Source organism: Egretta garzetta, unplaced genomic scaffold, assembly GCF_000687185.1.
Source record: "Egretta garzetta isolate BGI_Z169 unplaced genomic scaffold, ASM68718v1 scaffold313, whole genome shotgun sequence".
Lineage (NCBI taxonomy): Eukaryota > Metazoa > Chordata > Aves > Pelecaniformes > Ardeidae > Egretta > Egretta garzetta.
This window is the reverse complement of record NW_009259063.1, coordinates 6543-31921: the sequence shown is the minus strand read 5'-3', so window position 1 is coordinate 31921 and position 25379 is coordinate 6543. Positions and strand designations below refer to the sequence as shown.

The 25379-nt window shown below is 36.3% G+C and overlaps 1 protein-coding gene across 3 annotated transcripts in view; it reads left to right on the top strand.

Annotated features, from left to right (window-relative positions):
- Positions 1-25379, top strand: part of TOP2B (DNA topoisomerase II beta) — a 47615-nt gene that overhangs the window by 18326 nt on the left and 3910 nt on the right. For 2 of the 3 annotated variants that reach the window (XM_035890690.1, XM_035890692.1), the window contains 22 exons: positions 955-1112; positions 1839-1964; positions 2793-2903; positions 2984-3089; positions 3268-3377; positions 6102-6194; positions 6291-6405; positions 8794-8915; positions 9733-9881; positions 11109-11340; positions 12796-12930; positions 13383-13583; positions 15215-15410; positions 15573-15664; positions 16433-16588; positions 16728-16811; positions 17866-18063; positions 18416-18560; positions 20739-20897; positions 21758-21965; positions 22472-22554; positions 22864-22974. In XM_035890690.1, the coding sequence (XP_035746583.1) occupies positions 955-1112; positions 1839-1964; positions 2793-2903; positions 2984-3089; positions 3268-3377; positions 6102-6194; positions 6291-6405; positions 8794-8915; positions 9733-9881; positions 11109-11340; positions 12796-12930; positions 13383-13583; positions 15215-15410; positions 15573-15664; positions 16433-16588; positions 16728-16811; positions 17866-18063; positions 18416-18560; positions 20739-20897; positions 21758-21965; positions 22472-22554; positions 22864-22974 (3090 nt within the window). The remainder of the gene's footprint in view (positions 1-954; positions 1113-1838; positions 1965-2792; positions 2904-2983; positions 3090-3267; positions 3378-6101; positions 6195-6290; positions 6406-8793; positions 8916-9732; positions 9882-11108; positions 11341-12795; positions 12931-13382; positions 13584-15214; positions 15411-15572; positions 15665-16432; positions 16589-16727; positions 16812-17865; positions 18064-18415; positions 18561-20738; positions 20898-21757; positions 21966-22471; positions 22555-22863; positions 22975-25379) is intronic. The other variant, XM_035890691.1, reaches the window with a different exon arrangement.

The window sequence follows — 25379 nt, the reverse complement described above, 5'->3', positions numbered from 1 at the left end:
TTTTTACCTACCAGGTAAAGGCAAATCAAAGTACCTATTTTAAATGCCAATATATTCAAAACTATCTTATTAACAGTAGGTGAGACTTAAACATCTTCAAGTTTTTTTGCAGTCTTTCCTATCGCTTGGCCTTGATAAAATAGCAGAACTGCTCAATGAGCATTTTCACCCTTAGAAAAAAGGGTGGGTTCCTTTTCTGAGCCTGCTTATTATTTAGAACATCTATTCAACTATTGGAATTGCAATAAACAAAGTATACATCTCATACCAGTTTTGAGCACACTGGACACACAGGCACCGAACTGCAGTATGTCTTGTAGAATCAAAATACGCTGTTAGTAAAGATTTGTTTCTTCTGTTTGAGAAACTTCTGAGAATGTGTAAGTGCAAATGTTCTGATCTTTTGAGCTTTTCTGTCAAGTTTTTCTTATGGTTGCTTGGCTTTAGCTGATGGACAATAAAAAAAGAAACTCCTAAAAACGTAATTTAATGAATTACTTTTGAAAATATACTGGGAGGAAAGGGGATATGCAGAATGGAAAACAACTCCTGTGTATAACTCAGACATGCATAATGTATGTGTGTAAGAAACTTGCAGCTAGAAAAATAAAATGGTAAAGGTACAGAAGCAATCTGTCTTTTTTTTTTCTTTTTTATGCAGACACGTGGAGACCATTACATAAGATGTGCCACCATTGCATCCCATTTTGTCTGTTTTGCTCCTTGTCAATAGCAATCCATAGTGTATTGCTAAGGGCAAGGATACTCATTCTTGTTGTGTAGTTTCAGTGGTGTGGAGGGCCATCTCTAAAAATAGAAATTCAGCCTATTTAAATTATCTGATGTAGAATAGGAAGAATATTCGTGACTGATTCAATTGTATTTCTATTATTTGAATTTAAAAGTTACGCTTTCTGTTTTTTTACCTTGCTTCTACATCTTCCTGAATTGCAGGTGGCAAACATTCCCTGGACTGCACATTAATATTAACAGAAGGTGACTCTGCCAAATCTTTAGCTGTCTCTGGCTTAGGTGTTATTGGTAGAGACAGATATGGAGTATTCCCACTCAGGGGTAAAATTCTCAATGTTCGAGAAGCTTCTCACAAACAGGTAAGTAGTCTTGTCATCCCTTTTTAGCTGACAAATGGATATCTCCTGTTTATTTTTGATTTCTAGGGTTACATCTTCAAATTTTAATTTTTCTTTTTTCATGAAAATTTTGTGGCTGGGATTTCATAAAGTACCAGCTGCTTTAAAGTCTGGAATAAGCTTGGAAATGTTAAGTGTAGTATTACAGTACTGGGATGATAAAGTTAATTTCTTCACAAGTACAAGGAAATTCTGCTGTGACTCGTATTAACATTTTACATGAAGACTTAAAAAACCTAAAATTTCATATTCTCTCCATTGCCATGTGATTTCATTGACTTCCACTGTGAGGCAGTAGTGGCAGTGTTACCCCATCATACTACTTCTGCTGCCCTCCATACTTTGCCTATAATAAGAGTTGTGTTGCATATGCCCATAGAAATAGTGGAAAGAGAAGGGAGCTTTGTGAGATGACTTCTTGTTTCATGCACTTTTATCCCTGCCTTCTGGACCCAAAGTCTGGCTGTAAAGGAGAAAGGGAGTGGTGCAGTCTTGAGAATTTGCATGTATAGAAGAAATATTTACAAGTGTGAAGGCCACTGCAAGGGGGCTGGGGATAAAAAAGTTACGAAGTTGAGGTAGGGGTGCGTTGAAAAAAGTAGCTATAAAGCCCACCTAAACCAGATCGGGATATTTCTGAATTTCTGCTTTTTACACTGACTGCAAAGGTAACTTTTCTTTATACAGATTATGGAAAATGCAGAAATCAACAACATCATCAAAATAGTTGGGCTACAATACAAGAAAAGCTATGAAGATCCAGAATCTCTGAAAAGTTTGAGATATGGAAAAATTATGATCATGACAGATCAGGTTAGTCTGAAATTCACAGGTTTTAATATACAGAGCTTCTTGGTAGGTTACATTTTTGTTCATTATAACCTGCCCCTGTGTTATGACAATACGGATGTATTCAAAGGGAATCCCTAATGTATGAGGTTTCTTTATTGGAATAATTTATCTATATGTTGTTTTGGTTACTCCAGATAAACAACTGAACTTTGAACAGTAGCAGAGACACCAAAGTAATAATAAAAACATGTATAAACAAGAATGCTTTGGTAACTCAAAAATGCGTTGAAAGTAAGGTCAAAAGGGAACAGTAGATGAGATAGTAATGCTAGAAAGTCTGGGAGAGGCAGAGTATAGGCAATTATTTTTGGGTAATGTCATGAAGAGTGTGTCTGTTGTTCAGATTTTAGAAGTCTAGGAATCCTATGCTTTGGATATTCATGAAGCTTTCTTATTTTTTCCCAGAGAAGTTGAACTATTAAGCATCTTAATACCAAGGAGAACTGTGGGCCAGGCTTGGCTTTCTTCCACACAGATTCAGCTCCATGGTGTCTGGGAGAGCTGTCTAGCTCTCAGAGAAAACATGCCACAGGCAAAGAAACCTTTGAGCTGCAACTGTGTGCTTGGCTTGGAAGAGCTGCTTATTAGCTCAGGGGTAGTGCCACTCACAGCTGGCTATTTTATACCCAGGTCCAGTTTGGAATCCAAATTAAAACTAACTGTTCCCTTCTATGTATTCTGTCAACAGACATGGTTTTAATGTATCCAGGCCAGTCAGTGGGTTTTTTGGTGGTTTTGGGGGAACTGACATTTTATAAGATTGCCTCATGTTTTCATGTTCTGATTTAGGATCAGGATGGATCTCACATAAAAGGCTTGTTGATCAATTTTATTCATCACAATTGGCCATCGCTGTTGAAACATGGTTTTCTTGAGGAATTTATCACTCCTATTGTAAAGGTATGGGTTCTATTAATGAGATTTTATTTATTTCTTACAGTGCAACGGAGAAGTTGATTAGTTTTTTTTGTTTTTTAAAGGCAAGCAAGAATAAGCAAGAACTTTCCTTCTATAGTATTCCTGAATTTGATGAGTGGAAGAAACATATGGAGAATCATAAAGCATGGAAGATAAAATACTACAAAGGTTTGTTTAAAAACAAATAACTGAACCTCATAAATGGGTTCTATGAAGCTTTATTTGTATCTGTTTTCATGACAGTATCTTCTGTAATGATTTTATAATATTCCCAGTGCAATAAAAGGGGTAAAATAATAAAACTTAAATTCTGAATATGGAGTAACTATTTCTTTTTATTGTACAGGTTTGGGTACCAGCACTGCTAAAGAAGCAAAAGAATATTTTGCTGACATGGAAAGACATCGGATCTTATTTCGATATGCTGGTCCTGAAGATGATGCTGCCATTACACTGGTAAGAACCTATAAAAGTGCTTCTGTATGATAAGTTTTAGTTTCCATTGTTTACTGAAATGGCATGTGAGGAAGTCCCAACAGGGTTGTGGCTTTTTTTTTGGAGAAACTGAAAATAATAGTTTGGGGAGAGAAAAAAGCTTTTAGAAAATATTTTAATTTTGGAATAAAAACTTTATCCACTCTACAAAATCAGCTCTATCTTCTGCTTAGTAGCTTTGATCAATTTTCTGTGGTGTGGATGGATATCAAGAAATGTTATGTTAGAACTTGCTTTTAAAGACAGAACATGCAAAAGAGTATTCTGAGTAAGGCAACAGAGCCCAAACAAATGACATTTTGCATCTACTTAGGGATCTGAGTTTTGTTTCTGAGCAAATAAGATCAGATAATTTATTTATTCACACATCTGTTCTACATACTTGAATTTGAAATCTTTTATGTAGTTGTGTGCAGGAAATGTGTTTCTTGTTACTTGTGTTTCAAAGAGAGCTTGTGGAAGGACCAAGGATGGACTGTCTGGAACAAAGCTGGTTTTCCTCAAGAAATGCTCCACCTTTTATCTCTTTAATTCTCTGTTTCAATTATAGGTGACACTAGATAGAAAAAGGGGTAGCAGAGAAAAAATAAAAATGCAAAAATATCCCTCTTAGACAAAACAATTTTTTTCTTATATAACAACTTCTTCCTTATACTCTGAAGCTAGTAAAATGGTAAAACAGAAAGGTATAGTAGGTATCTGTTCTGTTGAAGAAAAACAGCCAGATGCGTCAGAAATTATTTGTACCGCTCATTTTACTTCTGCCCACGATGCACTTAAATATAATCCATGGTTCCCCATCCCAGAGAAGTGTGCTCATCTGGGTAGAAAAGGAGTCTGTATGTTTGCATATATATTAAACCAATTGGTGGAGAGACCCTGAACTCCCTGATTAAAATTTTGAGCTTTATTTCTGCAAATAGACCGCCATATACAGGCTGATATCTGAGGCCATATAATCTGTCAGGGCTGATCTTCACTGTTGTGAACTGCTGACTAGTACTGAAGCTGTTAACAGAAGCTTCACTTACACTCCTACCCACATTTTCTCTGCTGACAGCTATAGTCCCAGCCCCAAATTTACCTCTGGGCATAGGTGCTGTAAGATTATAGGCCTTACCCAGGCCTGATGATAGCTGTAATCTAGGAAAACAAAAATTATTTCATATAGCAAATTCTTCAGCATTCTAAGAACTCTTTTGCTAGTAAATGAAGGCTCAGAATAGCAGTTTTAAGTGGAGAAAGAAAAAAACCTTTTTATTTAAATAATTGAGAAAAAATTTTATTCAAACCTTTTATTAATTCTGGTTTTATTCTATTAAAATAATTTTTATGCTGATCCAGCTCTTGGTCTTTTGTCACTTCGGTGGTCTAGAAAAAGTATAGATACACTGAAAGGAGCCAGAAGAAAACTGGAAGAGTTTAGTCATGTTTTTACAAAAGCCTAATCTTAAGCTTTTAGATGTCTGACGTTGTGAATTGTCAGGCTTTGTTCACAAAGGCAGTCAATCTGATGCAAACCAGGGTGATATCACTTAGTTGCTTTCTCAAAGAATAAGTTACTAAGGTTTAGTATTTATTATGTAATACCATGGTCTCCAAGGAAATGAAACTACTCATTGAACTCTTTTGGTTGCTCCAGTTAGAGTCCTTTGAAAAAGATAGCACTGATGACTCTTGTCTTATGCAGGAGAGTGGTTGAAATCAGGACATGATGGAGTCTTTATATGTTATTGCCTGAGAAACAAAGGCAGTACTTCAACAACTCACAGAACTTTCCCAAAGTAGTTTAAAAGTTGCTTAAACCACATATTCGTGTTATTGCCTGAGAAACAAAGGCAGTACTTCAACTCACAGAACATTCCCAAAGTAGTTTAAATGTTGCTTAAACCACATATTCGGTTTTTATGTATTCTTCTCACAGTCTTAGTCCTCTGGAGAAGAAATTCCCTGGAGGGGAACTCTGTTTCTGTAACAGGACAAAGTTGTTTAGAACATTCCTGTGTCTTCTTGTAGTGAGAAGTGGTTGCTTTAAAGTGACACCTTGTCATCAGGAAGGCTAAGGCCCTCAGTCAGCTGGCCTAAATTCTGGCTTAGTCTTTTCATGAAGAGTCAATTTTGTCAAGTTAACAATTTTCTTAAGAGGACTAGGGCCAACCACTCAGGAACAGCTACAAATTATTGGCACTCTGTGGCTAACAGAGCAAACAGGGCATGGAGAGGACAAGAAGAGGGGTTTATTTTTTTCTAATACCTTCAGTTAATTTTTGATGACAGCTGGTTATAGTTCATTCTAAGAGTTGAACCCAACCTTAAAATTATTTGGGGAAAGATCCCAATATCTTTAAACTTGTATATCAAAGGACAACTCCGGTGTGAAGAGGAATAAGAAGGATAAGACTTGTCTGAATGTGTACAGATTTTGGGAAAGTAATATAAATTTAAATTACAATCAGTGAGATAGCTGCCAGTTCAAAAAACCTTGTGCAACAGTGTCTGACAGATCATGTGCTTGTACTGCTGCTTAAACGTAAACATCAGTTCTATGGATTATCTTGTCCAAATAAATATTACTGAATACTTGATCAGATAGTGCAGTACACTTAACATACATTTACATACAGTAACATAAATTTACACAAACTTATATATGCCAATAATTTGGAATACTTGGAAACTTTCCAGGCCTTCAGTAAGAAGAAGATAGATGACCGAAAAGAGTGGTTAACAAACTTCATGGAGGACAGGCGACAGCGTCGGTTACATGGCCTTCCTGAGGTGAGTCCTACATAACAGTAATAAATCTGATGGGTGAGATTTGAATGTAATGTATTTTTTTATCTTGAATGAATAATGTATGTGGGTCTTTTTCAGCAATTTTTATATGGTACAGCAACAAAACATTTGACTTACAATGACTTCATTAACAAGGAGTTGATCCTTTTCTCAAATTCAGACAACGAGCGATCTATTCCTTCCCTTGTTGATGGTAAGCTGATAACTCATTATGTTTGTCGGAACATTCCTCTTTACTGTTGTTTTTTAAACCTGTGATTTATATTGAAAATCAATGCATTCAAGTAGAGAATATAAGAACTTTTATATTTTTATTATCATTCATATGCTAAAGAATTGCCATGTTTCTTCTGTTAGGAAGCTTAAGTTGTTGCTGTGCAGCTTTTTTACTTACCCAGACCTAGCCAAACCGTCAGAAAAAACAAGTCTTTTAAGTGCTTATAATAATTAAAATTCAAGTCGGCAGCTGAGTGCAGATGAAGATGCAAATGTTTTCTCCCTTCAGTCTTATACCACAGGCAGTGTTTTAGTGGTTACTGACTTTTCCTGTAATCTTGTTAGGGTTTTGTCATTCAGGTTTGCTGACTCTCCCCTTGCAATAGCACGAACATTAAAAGCAGTGGTTTACTACACTACTGCTTCATCTGTAAAACTGTCTGCAGACAGCATGAGCAGGAGTTTCTGCTCATATTATCATCAGTATGCATATGCTTACTAAGATATGGAAAAAGGCCTTGAGGTTTCATGGCGGGATCGGGGGGTGGGGGTGGGGAGAGGAAAGCCCATTTATCTCCACTTCTCAGTACATTTTGTTATAGTGGAGGTGGTCAGCCTTCTTGATGCTACAGACCCATACCAAAATATTCATGCAGCAAGAGCTTTTTACATTTTAGATGAGAAAGTGGGATAGTTCACAGGTGGATAGGGGTAGTAGCTTCCCAGTAGGATGGATCTCCAGCTCTGCTGCAGAATGAGGCTGGGTTAGGTATGCAGATACATCTCTAGGGAACCAAAGAATGTCAGTCTGTTTCAGCTTCTCCAGACTTCCTCCCATAGTCGGGTACTTGGGTTAACTGGCAGTGTCTGAAAGCATTGCATAGTTTAATGCTCTGGAGGAAGATTCACTACAGAGCTCCATATTTCAAGAGGTCATTGTTCCCTATAACATACTCTACCCTGACTGCTTTCTCAGCAACAGCAGAATGATTTTTCTAAAACTTAAAATACAAAATGGACTTGCACTAGATAACTGTTCATTTGAATTGAAGTTCTCCAAGACTGTGTCTACTTAAGTGTAAGAAAATGAGAAGAGAACAGATTTGGTGTGTGTGTATGTAATACAGTGTATGTATGTTATGCATGCTCTATATAATTGCTATCAGTGTTACACTTATAATGTTATGTATAACACTGTACATATATAGTATATGTTATACATATACAGTATGTACAGAATTATACATACAATGTTTTACATATTTTATATATAATTGCTTTCAGTGTTTCTGACAGCTTTGGCTGTAATTCTGCATTTTGGGCATGGATATTGTCGTTCATTGTCATCAGGTGATACATAACAGGCTGGTCTGGTGGCAAGTCTTGGAATAAATGAAGGGGAAGAACATTTTGACTATCTCTTCACAGTTACTAGTTACCACTCTTACTCCTTGGTGATTCTCTGGTGTAAAGGAAATCCTCTAAATCTGTTACATTCAATAGGTCTTTGGTAGGAAAACGTGATGCAGGCCTATTGTAAAGAAAATTGGATGTTACATATTTAAATGAAATGGAGATTGGAGTCTGTCTTTTTTTTCAGTTTTTGCTCTTACATTTGACCCAGGTTAGTAATGGTAACACATAGCAATATTTTAGTGCATTTCAGAAATGAATGTGAATTAAAACACTGAATAGCTCAAGGAGTGTTATCTAGAACTGGTTATCAGTTCTAGATAACATGCACAGAAAATTATGCAATCCCTTCCAGATTGTACAGATGTTGTACTTAAATTGTGCCTAAACAATAAAAATAAATCAGAAGATTGAAGAGACTGGCTTCTTTCTTAAAACTTTAGAAGATCTAAATGGGAGACAAATAACATATCTTTTTGTAGAACTTTAATGAGTTTGAGAATTCCACACAAAAAGTAAAGTTTCAGAGTCCTTTAAAATACCTACAAGCTACAGTTACATTTGTCACTGCTGAATTTATGTTGATATTCTTAGGAAAAAGATTTTGCTGAGTAGACTGGAAGAAACAACTCTTGACTTGTGGAAGCTGTGCCTTTAGGATAAAGTTGCTGTTTATTAGAAAAATGTACTATATGCTGCATAGTAACGATTGGCTGAAAGGGTTATGTTTCCACTTTTCTAGTAACATTTTTAGTTTGGTAAAATATTTTTTATTTTTTTAAAAAGAACTGAGATATTAATTTGTTATTTGGTTAGTATTACAGTTTGAATTTGTTTCCATTTAATGTTTAGGCCTCTTGAGAGATTAGAAATTATAGTAAGGCAAACCAAGTTTATTACTTAAAAACATATGCTTGTGTATGTGTTGAAAATGGGATATTCTTCTTAATAGGTTTAAAACCAGGGCAACGCAAAGTTTTATTCACTTGCTTTAAGAGAAATGATAAACGTGAAGTAAAGGTTGCTCAGCTGGCTGGTTCTGTTGCTGAAATGTCAGCTTATCACCATGGGGAGGTGAGTATGAAGGATGGTAAAGTTGTGAGGATTTTTAGCCTATTTAAAATATTAGGTAAATGTTTACTGTATTGAAATTGCAAACCTATTGACTGTAAGTCTACTAATCACAGATTTACTTTTAAAGAAAATGAACCAAACAGTATACAGCTTAATAAGACAGCATATTTCCATCTTTCCAAGTCTTTGTGCACAATGGTATCCCAAATTGTTTGTGAGTTGTGGCTAATTACCTAGGTAATATCTAGATTCTCAAATCATAGAAATATAGGAACTATGTACTAGGACAACTTTTGTCTTAAACAAGAAATACAGTCTTTTATGGTAGGAAGAAGAGGTACTGTTCTTTGAAAACCTGATACAGTGTTGGAACAAAATTATTTCTATCTCCTGTTTTGTTTATATTTATCTGAAATATTAGCAAGAGTCGCCATATTAAGTGTCTCCATCCTTTCTCTCCCTTTAAAAGTAATGAGCAGTAGTTTGTGCAGTAGTAAGTGCAGTCAGTCTGTGCCCCTTTTCATTCCTCCAGAGAAGTGCTTTAGATGAAATGGAGAAGCCCAGGGGTTTTCATAAGCATAGAATGTAAGGACACTTAAATCAGGGAGGCAATGTGGCTGTGGGAGAGGAAGCAGCATGTTTTGCCAGCAGCTCTTGTAATAGGTTTACAATACTTCTTTCTCATGGAGGCCACTTTTTTGAAATTGAATTCAGGTTAGTTGCACAATTTTGGGGCAGTAAAAATATATTTTATTGGCAGATTAGGAAAGACTATCTCTTCTTATACTTACTACTATGAATATTTGTTTTCTTGCAGCAAGCATTAATGATGACTATTGTCAACTTGGCTCAGAACTTTGTTGGCAGTAACAATGTTAATCTGCTACAACCTATTGGTCAGTTTGGTACCAGGCTTCATGGTGGAAAGGATGCTGCCAGCCCTCGCTATATTTTCACCATGCTAAGGTAAACACAAATGTAAAGCTAAATGTATGCTTTAAAAGAGCTTATCAAACTAATCCTTTCACAACACAACAGTTTTTTTGTGGGAGAGGATTGGAATATTTTTGATAGAAGCTCAAATTCTGCTTTACATCTGTAAGTTTGGTTTTGCACGTGGATTTTTTGCATGATTTTCTATGCATAGAAGTGTTGTGGGAATTGTAGCTTTTAAGGAATTGAACTTTGGATCATAAGGCTGAAGACTGAAAACATAGATCACTCAGAATAGCTACTGATCTTAAATTGTGACTTCTTGCAGAAGTAGCTTTCCTGTTCAGTGTGAAATCTATTCAGTTTCACAATAGAAAGTGTATTGCTACCTGGTGATAAGTCCCGCAACTTGGCATAGACATGAAAGTTGAGATGGATTCTTATCCTCTCAGATGAGTTTCTTCATGTCAAGCTGAATTACACATACATAATTAATAATGAAGACCTAATTTAATGATGCTGATTTTTCACAGCTAATACCTTGAAATTCAATTTGGCTTGCAGAGTGTTAGAATATATTCCTTAATGTAAATGATAGTATTTTTATAATTTATGTTGCTGCTTTTATTTGCTAATTTCAGTGTGATATTGTGCCTAAGATTCCATGTAGTTTCTCTTTTCCTCTGATTGTAAGCTTTATATGTAAGTATCAGGGTTTATTCCCTTCCTCATACACGTTCTTTCTGTAGCAACCTAGTTTTGTACGTTTTCCTTTTTGCATGAGGTGCTGGAAATCGTATTCACCCAGGACAATGTTCTAGATGAGCAAAAGGAGTCAGGTAAAACCTCTGTAAAATTTTCAGAGACTGCTAGGCCTACAATTAAGCAACAAAGTCTTGCAACTATTTGCGTGCTGTGTTTCTTTATTACTGGGTGACCTACTCTCACATTGAACTGTGTGTTCTGAATGCTTCAAAGGATGATGTTTTGTAGATGTTAAATGTCACCAATTGTTAGTATATTGTATACATGTGTTATTGTGAAGGAAACAAACATCATCTGTTATGAACACACTCTTCTATTGGGAAGAACTTACTTTTCTTAGGAGGTATGTACATTGTCTTTTCAGCTTCAAAGAGAAAGGAAGACGTGAGAAATATCTACAGATTGATTATATCTGGACCCATGGACTGTTCAGCATTATGTACTTTACTTACTGGACTCTAGATAAACAGTTTTCTTCTTTTTTCTTTTTTAAAGCCCTTTAGCAAGGCTGCTTTTTCCGTCAGTGGATGACAACTTGCTTAAATTCCTTTATGATGACAACCAACGTGTAGAGCCTGAATGGTATATTCCCATCATTCCTATGGTTTTAGTAAATGGAGCTGAAGGAATTGGCACCGGATGGGCTTGCAAACTTCCGAACTATGATACCAGAGAGATTGTAAACAATGTCAGAAGAATGCTGGATGGCTTAGATCCCCACCCAATGGTAAAAATAATAGTATATACTGGTATTTTATATGTTTGCTAAACAAACCTTACTTTGTACTTACAAAATTAATTCACATTACTCTAGAAATGCTTGATTACTGGAACATCTGAATTGGACTGTCCCAGTAATTTTGTGTAGGAGCTTTACTTGACTGTTGGGATGAGGCTGAGGAAGTTCAACTTGAAGCAAAACCATTGCAATTTGTATTTTTCCAATTATTTCAGAGGACTTTGTCTTCAGTCTGCTGTCTGTAAGCCTTCACAATTGCAAGTCTTACAGGGTAGTTATGACATGGTAGTAGAGTAAAAAGTTGTACTGCTCTTTCCTTTTTGAGGTACCACTACTTATCTCCAGCCAAACTTAACATTTCCTCTGTCTTGTCTGAATTGTACTCTCTTATATGTATCTGTAAGCATAGGACAAGATATTGTCAATGTTCGAGAAAATCAACAGTTTCTGAACTGCACCTAGCTTCTGTTCCTTTATTTAAAATTTTATAAGAAGTCTTTGAAGTGGTGTATACTTGAAAAGGACAGGAAGAATACCTGGGTGAACCCAGAATATCTGTAACCAACAGATGAAATACAGATAACATAACGTTTACTTTACAACTGATGGATATTGCTACTTTGCTGTGTTTACCAAGTCATAGAAGCAGAAACATCTTTTCTGCTCTTCTTAGATCACAGTTCACTGAGTGTGCAGTATCAATTTTCATGACATAGTAAATTTCCTTTTGAAAATTCTTGGGAACAATGAATAGATTTTTTTTTTTTTTAATTAATGCAATCCATTGCCCTTCCTGTAGGATTCCTAGGCCTTCTGTGTAGTCTCACAGTCAATTGAAGCTTCACTGTGGTTGAAAGAGGCAGTTCTGCCTCCATCTAGCTCCTTTCTGTATGCTGGTATGTGTTTGTGGCTGCATGGTAAGCTGGATAAGGGAATCAATTCAGTTAAAAAAAATTCCCCACCCTGTTAGTTACTTTTTAAACTGGATGGGTTCCACTATCTTTGCCAAACAGCACAAGAGTGAAAAAATGGTTAGGGGAGGTAGCCTCACTTCTGCAAAGTTATTGTGAGACTGGGGTGTTAATCTGCTTTCTGTCATGCCTTATCTGTGCTTGCAGTTTTCTTTAAAAAAGAAACAAAACCAAAAAAAACCCCGCAAACAACAAAAACAAAAACCCCACCACCTCACTGGGTTCAACTGCATCTTCTTAATCATGTATCTACTCTGTAGATGTTAAAATACTTGCTCCTGTCACTTGCATGTGTGTATTCTGTTTTTTCTGTAGTATTTTTCCTATGACTTAAGATTTTCACAGGCATGAGAGGCTGGTTGATGGATTAGTGCAATATAAATTGATAGCTGTATGGTGTATGGGAAACAAATACTTTTCCATCGTTTTATTGTAAAGGGTGTTACCACATTGCTGTTTTTTGCACTTTCAGCTCCCAAACTACAAAAACTTCAAAGGAACCATTCAGGAACTTGGTCAAAACCAGTATGTAGTCAGTGGTGAAATATTTGTGGTGGACAGGAACACAGTAGAAATTACAGAGCTTCCTGTAAGGACATGGACCCAGGTAAGTAACAGTGAAATACGTTTACATAAAACCCCAAACCAACAAAGCTCCTTATTAAATTATTTAATCCTACATCTGGATGAACTTTTAACACGATTTCTGATGATTATATGTATATGTGGAAGCGAACATGGTTTCATTCTTTTGTGTGCCTTTGTAGAAGATGGTTTTCTACTTGTGCCATCTACTGTCCATACTGCAAAGAATACCTGCTTCTCCTGATTAATATTTAATCCCCATTTTCTTTTGAGTAGACTTTTCTGTCCTTGTTAGATGCCTCTTATGTTTGTGTTTGTCTTGACCTGCATTTTGCAGGTTATACTAGTTTTGCAAATTATAACTGGTTATCAGATGTAATGCACAAAGCTTTGAAATGTTATGTTGTTCAGTTCGTTTAAGGAATTAAGGATTTTAAGAAGTGCTTCTGGTTTTTGCTACCCTATTTTTAATAGGTGTACAAAGAACAGGTTCTAGAACCTATGTTGAATGGGACTGAAAAAACTCCAGCATTAATTTCTGACTATAAGGAATACCACACTGATACGACTGTGAAATTTGTGGTGAAGATGACAGAAGAAAAACTTGCACAGGCAGAAGCTGCTGGATTGCACAAAGTTTTTAAGCTTCAAACAAGTCTTACTTGTAATTCTATGGTAACTTTTTCATGTTTGACTATCAGAATCCTTATGGTTGCTTGTTATAAACTCAAATATTTTTGTAGTCTACTATGGTGCTTGGTATTGAACAGTGTATTGTGTATTTGAAATTGTTTGAATAGCAGAAAATTGTAGTGATGAGAAATATTAAGTCAATGTGGATCAGCAAATCCATTTTAGTCCTGATGAATCTTTCAAACCAAATTAGACAGGCTTGGAGTGGTTAGTTTCCTGTAACTGAAAATTTCCCGTGCAGCTAACCAAAAATAGTTAATGTAAAGTAGATCATATAAATAACTTTCTGCCATATTATAATTAGATTGGAGTTTTAAACTTGAGACAAGTTACATTTTCAAAATTGCACTTTATGCAGGACTATTACTCCTCTAATAGGAGTTAAATGACCCCATGTTTCCACCAACATAAATCCCATTCTTAAGCTGCTGAAGACATAAGTGATGTAAATTACTCATATGCTTTATTCTGCTTGTAGCAAGATGGGAGTAAGAATGTGATCAAATATATGTCTGTCTATTACAAGAGGGATTTGAATTGTAAAATAATTTCTGCCAGAATATTTCCAAACAACCTGTTTTTACAGAGACTGAAAAAACATTTATATTTTTTTATGGCATATACTACTTTCAGATATTTTCACAAAGCAAAAATACCATTACTGTTGCTATTATTGTATAAATCAAAAGCTATGTGAAAGTAGGTTAAAAATAAAGACTATAGAATTGGCAGAGGAAAAAGGCCTTGCTCAACCCATTTTGTAGATTGTACTTGGAAAGCGAATCTACCAAATCAAGGTGATAGTATTTCTCACAAGTATAAACAACCATATGAACTACAACCATATGAACTACTGTAAGAATGTTTTCAAACTAATGTTTAACAGTGAACAAAATGTTTTGCAGCTTAATCCTGTGCTTTATGCCTACTGAAATAAATAGTAAGGGCTGCTTTCTGTGTACATGTGGGAATTAATCTGCCCTAGTATAAGCATCTTAAAAAGTTATATGAACTAGCCATTGTTCACCCAACTCCCAAATAGGATGAATTGCCCTCTAGAGGGGCTTATTTCTTTCAGTTTACTGTAGAGGGCGCCTAGAGTGGCTAGTTCCCCTATAAATGTCTTAAGCTGGAGATGTCGGAAGTCAGGCAGATTGATTCCACCTATGATGTAAAAATTATTTCTTTCTTTGTGCTTGAACTTGAAGGATGGCAGTTTTTACAGCTGAAAAATGGCAGATTTCACAGCAGAACTGCAAGATGATTAAAGATCTTTTCAACTGTTATGCTAAATAGTTGTGAATCATTTGGTGCTACTGAATTTGTGCTTTAATATTTAGATAAAATTAGTCATTCAACTGAATTAAGGCATATTTATCTACATAGCTGTCTTCCTGTTTGAATGTGTTACCATAAATCTCATCTTAAAAATCTACTTGTGAATAAAAATAAAATCTATCCAGCTATGTGCTATGTAGTTCCATAGTAAGGCTTGAGTTCACAGTCTTCAAAATACCACTTTTTATGTGGTGCATGTCTATGTGCAATAGGAATAAACTCGTTAACAAAGTTTGAGTTATACCATCTCTCTCAGTGTATTATGTATTTTATAGGTGCTATTTGATCATATGGGATGTTTAAAGAAGTATGAAACTGTGCAGGACATCTTGAAGGAGTTCTTTGATTTGCGATTGCATTATTATAGTTTACGGAAGGAATGGCTTGTGGGAATGTTGGGTGCAGAATCTACCAAGCTTAACAATCAAGCTCGTTTTGTTCTAGAGAAGATACAAGGAAAAATTACCATAGGTGAGTAAATGTAAGTTAGAATTGTTAACAATGTGGGAAAATCTGGACGTGATTTAAATATAATAGAATGTACTTGCATGTAAGACATTTATTTTCATGACACTGATTTTTTTTCTTTTTCTTCTCCCCCCTGCCCCGGGGTTGTGTGTGTGTGTCTTGTAGAGAACAGATCAAAAAGAGATTTGATTCAGATGTTGGTCCAGAGAGGTTATGAATCTGATCCAGTAAAAGCCTGGAAAGAAGCACAGGAAAAGGTAATAATTTGAAATCTCTGGATATATTTGATGCTGTTAATATTATAAGTGATATTAATTTATTCAGATGTTTGTTTTCTAGTAGTCTTAACTTAATTTATAACACACATAATACTGTAAAAAGATTATTCATTATTCCTTATTGCTTTCCATTTTTAAAAATACATTAAACTTGTACAAAAGTGTTGTCACATAATATTGATATGATATATGGATAACTCTTTGAATAAAACTAGATAATACAAATCTGAAAATGAGAATGCATAGGATTGAATTTCTTAATGCACCCAAATCAAAACTGGCAACTTGATTTCTGACTGGCTGATACATAAAATGCTGCATCAGTTACCCCACACATATAACTGATTTTCCCCTTATTGTTTATAAGTCATATGATTGCAAAATGTAATTATTTATAATATTCATGTTTCATTACAGAAAATAAAGCTATAGCTTTTGAACTTGCTTTAATAAATTTGACTTTAAGCTATATTTATTTCTGCTTTTTTAAAACCCAAGAGGTTTATTTGTTGTTCCAAGAAAGATGTGTGACAAGTTTAATTTCATGCTTTACCATGGAAAGATGAAATTAATGATTAAACAATCCAACTATAGAGGATCATGGGAACATGGCCTTTTGGAATGGTCCAGAAAAATGTTAAGGTTATTGAATCTATGAGGGCACACCTTACTACTTTCGAGCAGTGTTACAGTTCATGCATAGACCTAAGATTATTAATACTTGTAATTGTGAATATTTCGGTTTAGGCAGCAGAAGAGGAGGACCCACAGAACCCAAATGATGATGCTTCCTCTGCTTCTGGCTCAACTTCTGGCCCTGACTTTAACTATATCTTAAACATGTCTCTGTGGTCACTCACAAAAGAGAAAGTAGAAGAGTTAATTAAGCAGAGAGATTCAAAGGTTGGTACACCATGGAAAGCTTGTTCTGAAATGATATAGTAATTACTGATGTGTCTAATTGTGAATGCTCAGTTTCTGTAGTATTTACTTTAGTTGTAACTTAGTAACTTACATTCTATATACAACTTTCATGTTTTAGGAGAGAGAACTAAATGACCTTAAAAGGAAATCTTCTTCTGATCTCTGGAAAGAAGATTTAGCGGCCTTTGTTGAAGAGCTTGAAGTATGTTTAATTTTACATATCTTTCTGAAAATATTAAATTTAAACTAATCTAATTTAAAACGTTGGTTAATTAATTAAAATTAATAAAAATTAAGCAAAAATAATAAAACATACCACATTTTGGATTAAAATATCAACCCCCAAATAAGTGGGAAATCAATATTGAGTATTTGTGTTCCTCAGGGATTGTCTCTTGCCATCTATGCAATGTAAAGTTTTTTCCAAGTTAGTGATGGTAAAAGAAAAATCACCAGGACAAAATTTGTTTTCAGATGACACAAAAAACTGGGAGTAGTAACTGGTAATAGTAATAATTATAGTAATTCTACATGATCTAATTGGTTGTGAGGCAGTAAGTATTGTCAAATGGAAAGCTGTAGATGCAGGAACAAAGTGTGTAGACTGTAAGTACTACATGAGAGGCTCTTACTTTGCCTCATCAGAAACTCTGGAAAAACATAAAGTCCTGACGGTGGGTAACTTGCTAAGCCTCAGCTTTCAACGTTGCCTGAAAAGGGCTGATGTAATCTTTTGAAGTGACACAGGATAACAGAAATAAGACATTTGTTTTGTTTCTCTGTGGTTGTGGTACAGCCGGAATTGGAAGTGGTCTGTTCGGATGTCTGTATTTCAGCTATATGTTCATATTGTGAAAAAAGCTGATTAAAGGACTGGAAAATGTGCCTTAAAAATTACTCTAGAAACTAGCTGCTTAAATGCTGAAATATTGAGAAGTTACATCAGTACCCAGACACATATGTGAGAAATAGAAACTTGATAAAAGAAAGATTTTCAGTCTAGCAGTGTCCAAAGATTCATATTTATTTAATCTTGAATAGAAGCGTAGTTTTTAATTATGCAGGGTAACGAAGAATTTACCAAGATTAAGTGGTCGGTTTTCCATTACTGGGAAGTGTGTTACAATTCACGTGAGAATTAAGGGAAGTCTTATGCTCCATGTTAAAGGGAGATGAATCTTAATTAATCACCATGTTCCACTTTGTCCTCATTAAAAAGAATGTGTTCCCCTCATCCCACCCTGTTTGTTTGTTAGAAAGTAGAAGCACAGGAAAGAGAAGATGTTTTGGCTGGCATGGTTGGCAAACCAATAAAAGGCAAAGTTGGTAAACCCAAGATGAAGAAACTTCAGTTGGAAGAGACCATGCCGTCACCATTTGGCAGAAGAATAGTTCCACAGATTACATCTGCCATGAAAGCTGATGCCAGTAGGAAATTGCTGAAAAAGAAAAAGGTAAGTCAGAACTATTGCTATAGTTAGATTATTTATTATTTAACTGCTATGTTTTTCTACTCTGGGTAGCATAAATCCAAACTGCTGGATCTCATTAATGCTGTACTTATACTGTGTTGCTGACCTAATGCATGAAGAAGTTAATACTGGGTTTCTTTTACATTTGCAAGCCCCCTGTGACTACTTATTGTTCAGGTGTTTTTACTGAGATTTATTCTTTCCAAGCCTGTTCAACAAATGTCAATATACTAGACTACTTTCATTTATTAGCTTCTACAAAACTATTCCAGTTCTATCTTGAAATATAAAGGTGTACTTTATTTTATTTTGCCCAACTTTTTTATATTTTTAGGGTGAAACTGATTCTCTAGCAATAAAAATGGAATTTGATGAAGAATTTGGTGGTGTGCCAGCTGAGGGTGGTGGGGATGACTCACTGAATACATCAGCCACAGCAACTAAAACCCCTAAACCTAAGAGAGAAAAGAAGGAGCCTGGTAAGATCCTTACACAGTCATAGTTAAACTTTGTTGCATATACTAATTGGGCATTAAATATATTTTTAACACATAATGAGAAGGGATATATACCACAATAATCACTATTTCATCTGATTTTCTTCCCTAGAGAGATGTGTGGAAACACTGGAACGTATTGTGCTGAAATTTGTTATGTATTTGTTTTTCTGGGAGTGGTGGATCTTACATTTTCCCCATTTGATTTTTTAGGGGGTCTAAAACTTTGAATTTGTGAGTAGAAAAATACATTATTTTTACATAATTAGACTAATTCTGTGCAAACTGAAATTTCTGGTTTGCATGCTCTCTGATATTAAAGGACATGGCACTCACCTTCAGTCTGAGTAGTAGTATAGATTGTAAAACTTGATTAAGTAAATATATTTTCCTATTGACATATTCAGTCATTCTGACTTTTGAAATGTTATGCATGTTATGGCTTGGCAGACTAACCAATGTCTATGTTAACTTTCCTTTTTCCTCTGTTAGAAGGAATTTTCTATTACTGTTTGAGATGTGGTGGGTTGACCCAGACTAGACACCAGGTGCCCACCAAAGCTGCTCTATCACACCCCTCCTCAGCTGGACAGACTTAACTTGGGGAAATTAGTTTAATTTATTACCAATCAAATCAGAGTAGGGTAATGAGAAATAAAAACTAAATCTTAAAACACCTTCCCATCACCCCTCCCTTCTTCCCGGGCTTACCTTTACTCCCAAATTCTCTGCCTCCTCCCCCTGAGCAGTGCAGGGGATGGGGAACAGGGGTTGTGGCCAGTTCATCTCACATTGTCCCTGCTGCTCCTTCCTCTTCAGGGGGAGGACTCTCTCACACTCTTCCCCTGCTCCAGTGTGGAGTCCCTCCTGTGGCAGACAGTCCTTCACAAACTCCTCCAGCGTGGGTCCCTCCCACGGGGTGCAGTCCTTCAGGAACAGACGGCTCCAGCGTGGGTCCCCCATGGGGTCCCCGGCCCTGCCAGCAAACCTGCTCCAGCCTGGGCTCCTCTCTCCATGTGTCAACAGGCCCTGCCAGGAGCCTGCTCCAGTGTGGGCTTCCCACAGGGTCACAGCCTCCTTCAGGCATCCACCTGCTCCAGCATGGGGTCCTCCTTGGGCTGCAGGTAGAGATCTGCTCTGCCATTGGCCTCCACGGGCTGGCTGCAGGGGGACATCCTGCCTCACCATGGTCTTCACCATGGGCTGCAGGGGAATCTCTGCTCTGGTGCCTGGACCACGTCCTCCCCATCCTCCCTGACCTTGGTGTCTGCGGGGCTGTTCCTCTCACATATCCTCACTCCTCTCTTTGGCTGCAAATGCCCCATTTTTAGTTTGGTTCCCCCCTCCAAACAGATTATCACTGCCACTGATGGGCTCGGCCTTGGCCAGCAGCAGGTCCGTCTTGGAGCTGGCTGGCTATCAAGCATTGGGGAAGCTTCTACCAGCTTTGCACAGAAGCCACCCCTTGTAGCCCCCCTGCTCCCAAAACCTTGCCACACAAACCCAATACAGAGCAGCAATGAACAAGAAAGCTAAAGACAGAATGTTTAAGTGTGACATTTTTTAAAAAAAAGGAATAAAAAGTGGTTACACAAATACTACTTCTGAGATAAGATCTGTTTTTAATTATTTAGGGGATTATCCAACCTGAATAGATTAACTGAGTTCATTTATGACTGAGTTGTCTACATGCAGCTTAAATTTGTCCTAGCCAGAGCCAATTAGCCCAGCTTGACCTGAGTTTGCCCTGCAATTGACTGACCGCATTGTTACCCCCCAATAGGGTATCTTCTGCTTTCCTTGTTAATTGGATTTTTCCAATAACTGTTCCTGATCATGTTGCCTGAATAATGGAAAGCTGCTTGGTTTTTTCCTGGAAAACCCCAGCAACCTTTAAAAAAAAAATGGAAGTTTGACTGCAGAGGAGCTAAAATTTCAGATTGGAGACTTTGGTTTTCAGTCATAAATTATTTTGGCATCAGCAGGTCACGTTCTGTGTGAAATAATTTCTTCACGTTAATTTTATTCTTCAGGAAGAAGAAAATGTATAATGTTTAAAGGAGAACTGTTTAAGATAAAAATTTATGCATCATAAATGATTAGAGAAGATGAAAATATTTTTTTAGCCTGACTCTAGTAAATGCTTGTAACTTTTGGCAGGTACTAGGGTAAGAAGAACACCATCATCTACAAAGTCAAGTGCAAAAAAAGTGAAGAAACGAAACCCATGGTCAGATGATGAATCCAAGTCTGAAAGTGATTTGGAAGAGAATGAGCCTGTGATTATTCCAAGAGACTCTCTGCTTAGGAGAGCTGCAGGTACCCAAGCTTTTGTGAATTGTGCATTGTGACTGAAAGTTTATACTACAAACCTACATTTTCCTTGGACTATAACCTTCCTTTAGGACTTTATTTCCTGCAGGTAGCTTGCATTATATTTTCTTCACTGTGCGGTTAGTGAAAAAACTCTTCATGTCAACACCAGGAGCTTAAGAGTTCATATGAAAGATTTTGTAGCTTGGTCCAGAAATCTTCCCTTATTCTGAACACTAGAATAGAAATTACTCACAAAGCTAGTAAATTATACAAAACATAGACAAACAAAAAAAAAATTACTCTAATGCAATTATACTGTCAAATAAGGCCAAAAAGCCCAAATGACTGGTAAAAATGTATCAAAAATAATTCTGAATAGTCCACAAAAAGCAAAAATATCAGAGACCGAAAGTTTGGAAAATATATAAATATTTGATAGTTTAAGAAAAACACACAGATTTTTCTGGAAAATTGTTGATCTATTTTTCAAGCATTTGATTAGGAACAATGTTCAAATGATAAATTCAAGAAAACCTCAATTGTAAGTGAAGGCTTCTCATTCCTTAAAAGTACTTACGCAGTCATGTCTTTATTACACCATTAGCTGACAGTATCTGAGCAAGCCACAAGTGGTGTTTAAATGTTTGATAACACTTAAAATTATGTCCCTTTATTCTTCCAGGCTCAAACAGTTTCTTTTTCCCTAGTCTTTTGTCTTGTGTACTCTGAGGCAGGGATTGTTTAGTGACTTCCACTTTAATTTATGCGTTAACATAAACTACTATCTTGAAATGTGTATTTATGTGATTTTTTTTTTTTTTTTTTTTTTTTTTTTTTTTTTTTTTTTTTTTTTTTTTTTTTAGCTGAGAGGCCCAAGTATACTTTTGACTTCTCAGAAGAAGAAGACGATGCCGATGATGATGATGATGCCAACAATAATAATGATTTGGACGAGCTCAAAGTAAAAGCCTCTCCAGTTACAAATGACAGAGAGGATGAATTTGTTCCCTCAGACAGTTTAGAAAAAGATGAGTATGACTTCTCCCCAGCCAAATCAAAGCCATCTCCAGAGTAAGTACTGTAACTCAGCAGTATTTCTTTACTAACGATTTTTTTTGAGTGCAAAAGTCTTTGAATGAAACTGAGAAACATCAACCTGTTACTATTCTACATGTACCGTGTAAAATAAAATTCATATATTTCTGGGAAGGAATTAAAGCATGTGTTATCTCAGCCTTGCAACTGGCCTATGCAGAGGTGAACATGACTTACCAGATCATGGTACACTATCAGTAAAACCATCTGCTAAACTGCATTTTGTAAGATTCTCGGTTTTCTGTCTTGTGCCAGTCTGGTATACAGAACTATTGAAAAAAATGTAATTCTGCTAATTTTAAATGCCTGAAGTTCATGACTGAATGGTGATTTTAGGGGTTTGACTGTTGCAAGCATGGACAAAAATGCTAGAAATGCTTTGTAGTGCTAAACCAGGAATTGAATCTCATATGGATATTATAATGTCTACATATTTCAGTATGTAGTTGATGCAACTCATATAATTTTTTTCTATTTGGAAGTAGAAAAACGTCTCAAGACAAGAAGAATCAAGATTTTGGAAACATCTTCTCTTTTCCATCTTATTCTCAGAAGACAGATGATGGTGAGCTTGTTTTCACTGATCTATTTAATCTTGTAGCAATTGTTATGGAACGTATTAGGGAGTTTATGTAGTATACCCAAACTTCACAAAGCAGTTACAGGAGGGAATGTCCAGATTTATAAAGGGGAAGGAAGTTCTCATCCTTAAAGGAACAAAACTTGTATCATAGATAAGAAAGTCACAGTACATCTGTAGCTTAGCTGTAGTATCAGAAGCAGTTTTTTGAGATTAATTTTGACTGTAATTAATATTGATGATTTAAAATATGCAGTAAATGAATCTTATTCTGAACGTACTCTATGATTGTAGATACAACAAAATTGGACAGTGACGAAGAGGATTCTGCTCCTGTTTTCTCATCATCTTTTGCCCCAAAACAAACAGAGAAAATTCCAAGTAAAACAGTAGCTGCTAAAAAGGGTACGTATAGGATTGTCTTGTAAGCCAATCCATTTATTTAAAATCCTCTCTTCCACCTTTACATTGTCTCTTCACATCTTCAAAGTGGGAACTGCATTCATTTATTTTGAACTCAGTGAAACTCGGCATAGGGTTTGAATTTCTTCCAGCTCCTTAATGATACTAATTATTTCTTTTCCCCTGGCTACTTTAGTGTCAAAACTTAATACTTTCCACATACGGAGTTGGAGTTGAGCCTTTGATTAGTTTAACTAATGGGAGGCTTTTACCCTCAGGGAATAAGTGAAACATGATGGCCTTGGGGTTGAAAACAGTCTTCTATAATGGATTTAACTTGCTTACTTTAAAAGGAAGGAAAGCAGGTGCAAAGGAATAATTCCCAAGAAATATTCATGTCCTAAGTAGACTATCACAGTAAGTTCCACTTGGAACAGTTGTTTTCCTTCTTGAAACAGAGGATGAAAGGCTGTCCTCAAACTTCAGAGATACAAATTTTTTCAATTATTAGTCAGGCCTTTAGAACTGGCATCTTGCAGGATCCTATGTTGCGAAGTTAAGGACAATTCCAAGAAGAGCATGTTTGTTATCTGTGGTTGTGCTTGGGTATTTGTAGAAATAAGGGGGTTTTCTCTGTCTACCTTAGGGAATATTGGTTTATTGGTTGTTAGTGCTACTTTTAAGAGAAAATGTGATTTAAAGATTATGCTAGACACTTGCCGTAATTAGTGGTGAAAATTATGTTTTTTCTTACCTAATAGTAGTTTAAATAGGTTATAAAATACAGTTTTTAGGACATGATAGACTGGGGATTTTGTTGCTTTCAGATCTTTGCCTTTCTTCCTGTATGTCTTTCAGATAATTTCCTTTTTATTTGCTGCTCAATCTTCTGTCCTTCATTTTTTTCCTGTGATCCTGTGGCCTTTGTTTTTTAAAAACTTAATTTGACCAACTTCAGCTTAACTTAATGTATCAATTCCCCAAAGAAGATATCTCAAGAAAATCCAGTTATAATAGCTAACTTGCTCTCTTAAAATGAGAAAAAAAATCTTGTTATATATTAGGTACCAGCGAATAGCAGCATCTTTTCATCCTCTCCCCCATTGCTTCCCTATTTCTAATCTCTTTCTTGCTGCATTGTGTTTAATTGAACTTGTAAACTGTTTAAACTGGCAAATGTCTGCATGCTTTCAGCTAGTAAAGTTCTATAATACAGTAAATGAAGACTGTTTACAGAAGTAGCTGATCTCTGATAGAATAGTCTTTTCTGTTAAACTTCTGTACTGCCGTAAATACAGGCGAGTACTGTGTACACAGGAGCTAGGCTGGGCATGGGTGCAATGTAACGTTCAATCTCTTTCTCCCTCTCTGTTTTTTGAAGGCCTGGATGTGATGAGTGGTCATTAACCTAACTTGAAACCTTAAAATACAGCTGTGATCTGTTTCAGAGTGTCTAATCAACCTTTACACTCACAAAATAGCTATAAACAGGCTCTCTTTCAAGCAAAAGTTAAATTTTTGCCTTCAGAGTACCCTTGGGGACACAGTCTCCTTCTCAGTGCATGACAATATGACAGGTTGTGTTCACCAGTTTTCATCTCTTCTCCTTTGTTGAGATTAGACATGACCACAGTTTCATGATCACACTTTGACAGTGCAGTCGTGACCTAACATGCTTAGTTCATTGGTCATCTGGTTTCCTGTTAGGAGTCTCCTTGATTCTAATCTTCATGCCCTGTATCAGCAGCCCCTTCAAAACACATTTTCTCGTTTTGTAATATTCCATCCACTCATCCTCACACTGGGAATGCCTATTGCGTGGCTGAAACAATTGTTCCAGAGTTGTTTCATTTTCTGTGACTTCAGAGCTTGGATTTGTAAGGATAGAAAGCTAAAACGGAAGTGCCTTGCTACCTGTACAGCCACATTCCCTTCTCAATGGGAAGAAATAAAGGAATAGGTATGAGTTCAGCTTCTTTTCAGACTTCAACCAATTTGAGATGAAATCCCCTGACCTCTGGTGTTCACTAGAGAGGATCAAGAGACTGCTGAGCTTGCTTTCCACGCAGTATTCGTGCGTGCCTCTGTGGTTCTGGTGCTTTATAGTAAGCCTAAGGGAAATCTGAACTCTTTGATTATAAGCAGCTGCTCACCTTGAGTAGCCCAGCCAGCTGTTGAGATTCTAGCACTGAGCCATACCCTTCGCATCAGCTGTAAGACTGATACCATTCCTGAACTTTTTGGTAAAAACTTGGGCTTCTTGAGAGCCTGTGTATGTTGACCCACTGCAGACTTCCATTTCATGTCATGGTACCTAGTGGAGAGCTTGTCTGAGCTGATTGCAGTCTAGTTGCTGTTGGAGATCCTTCCCATTTGTGCAGGCATTAGGTATATAACCTAGGGAAGCG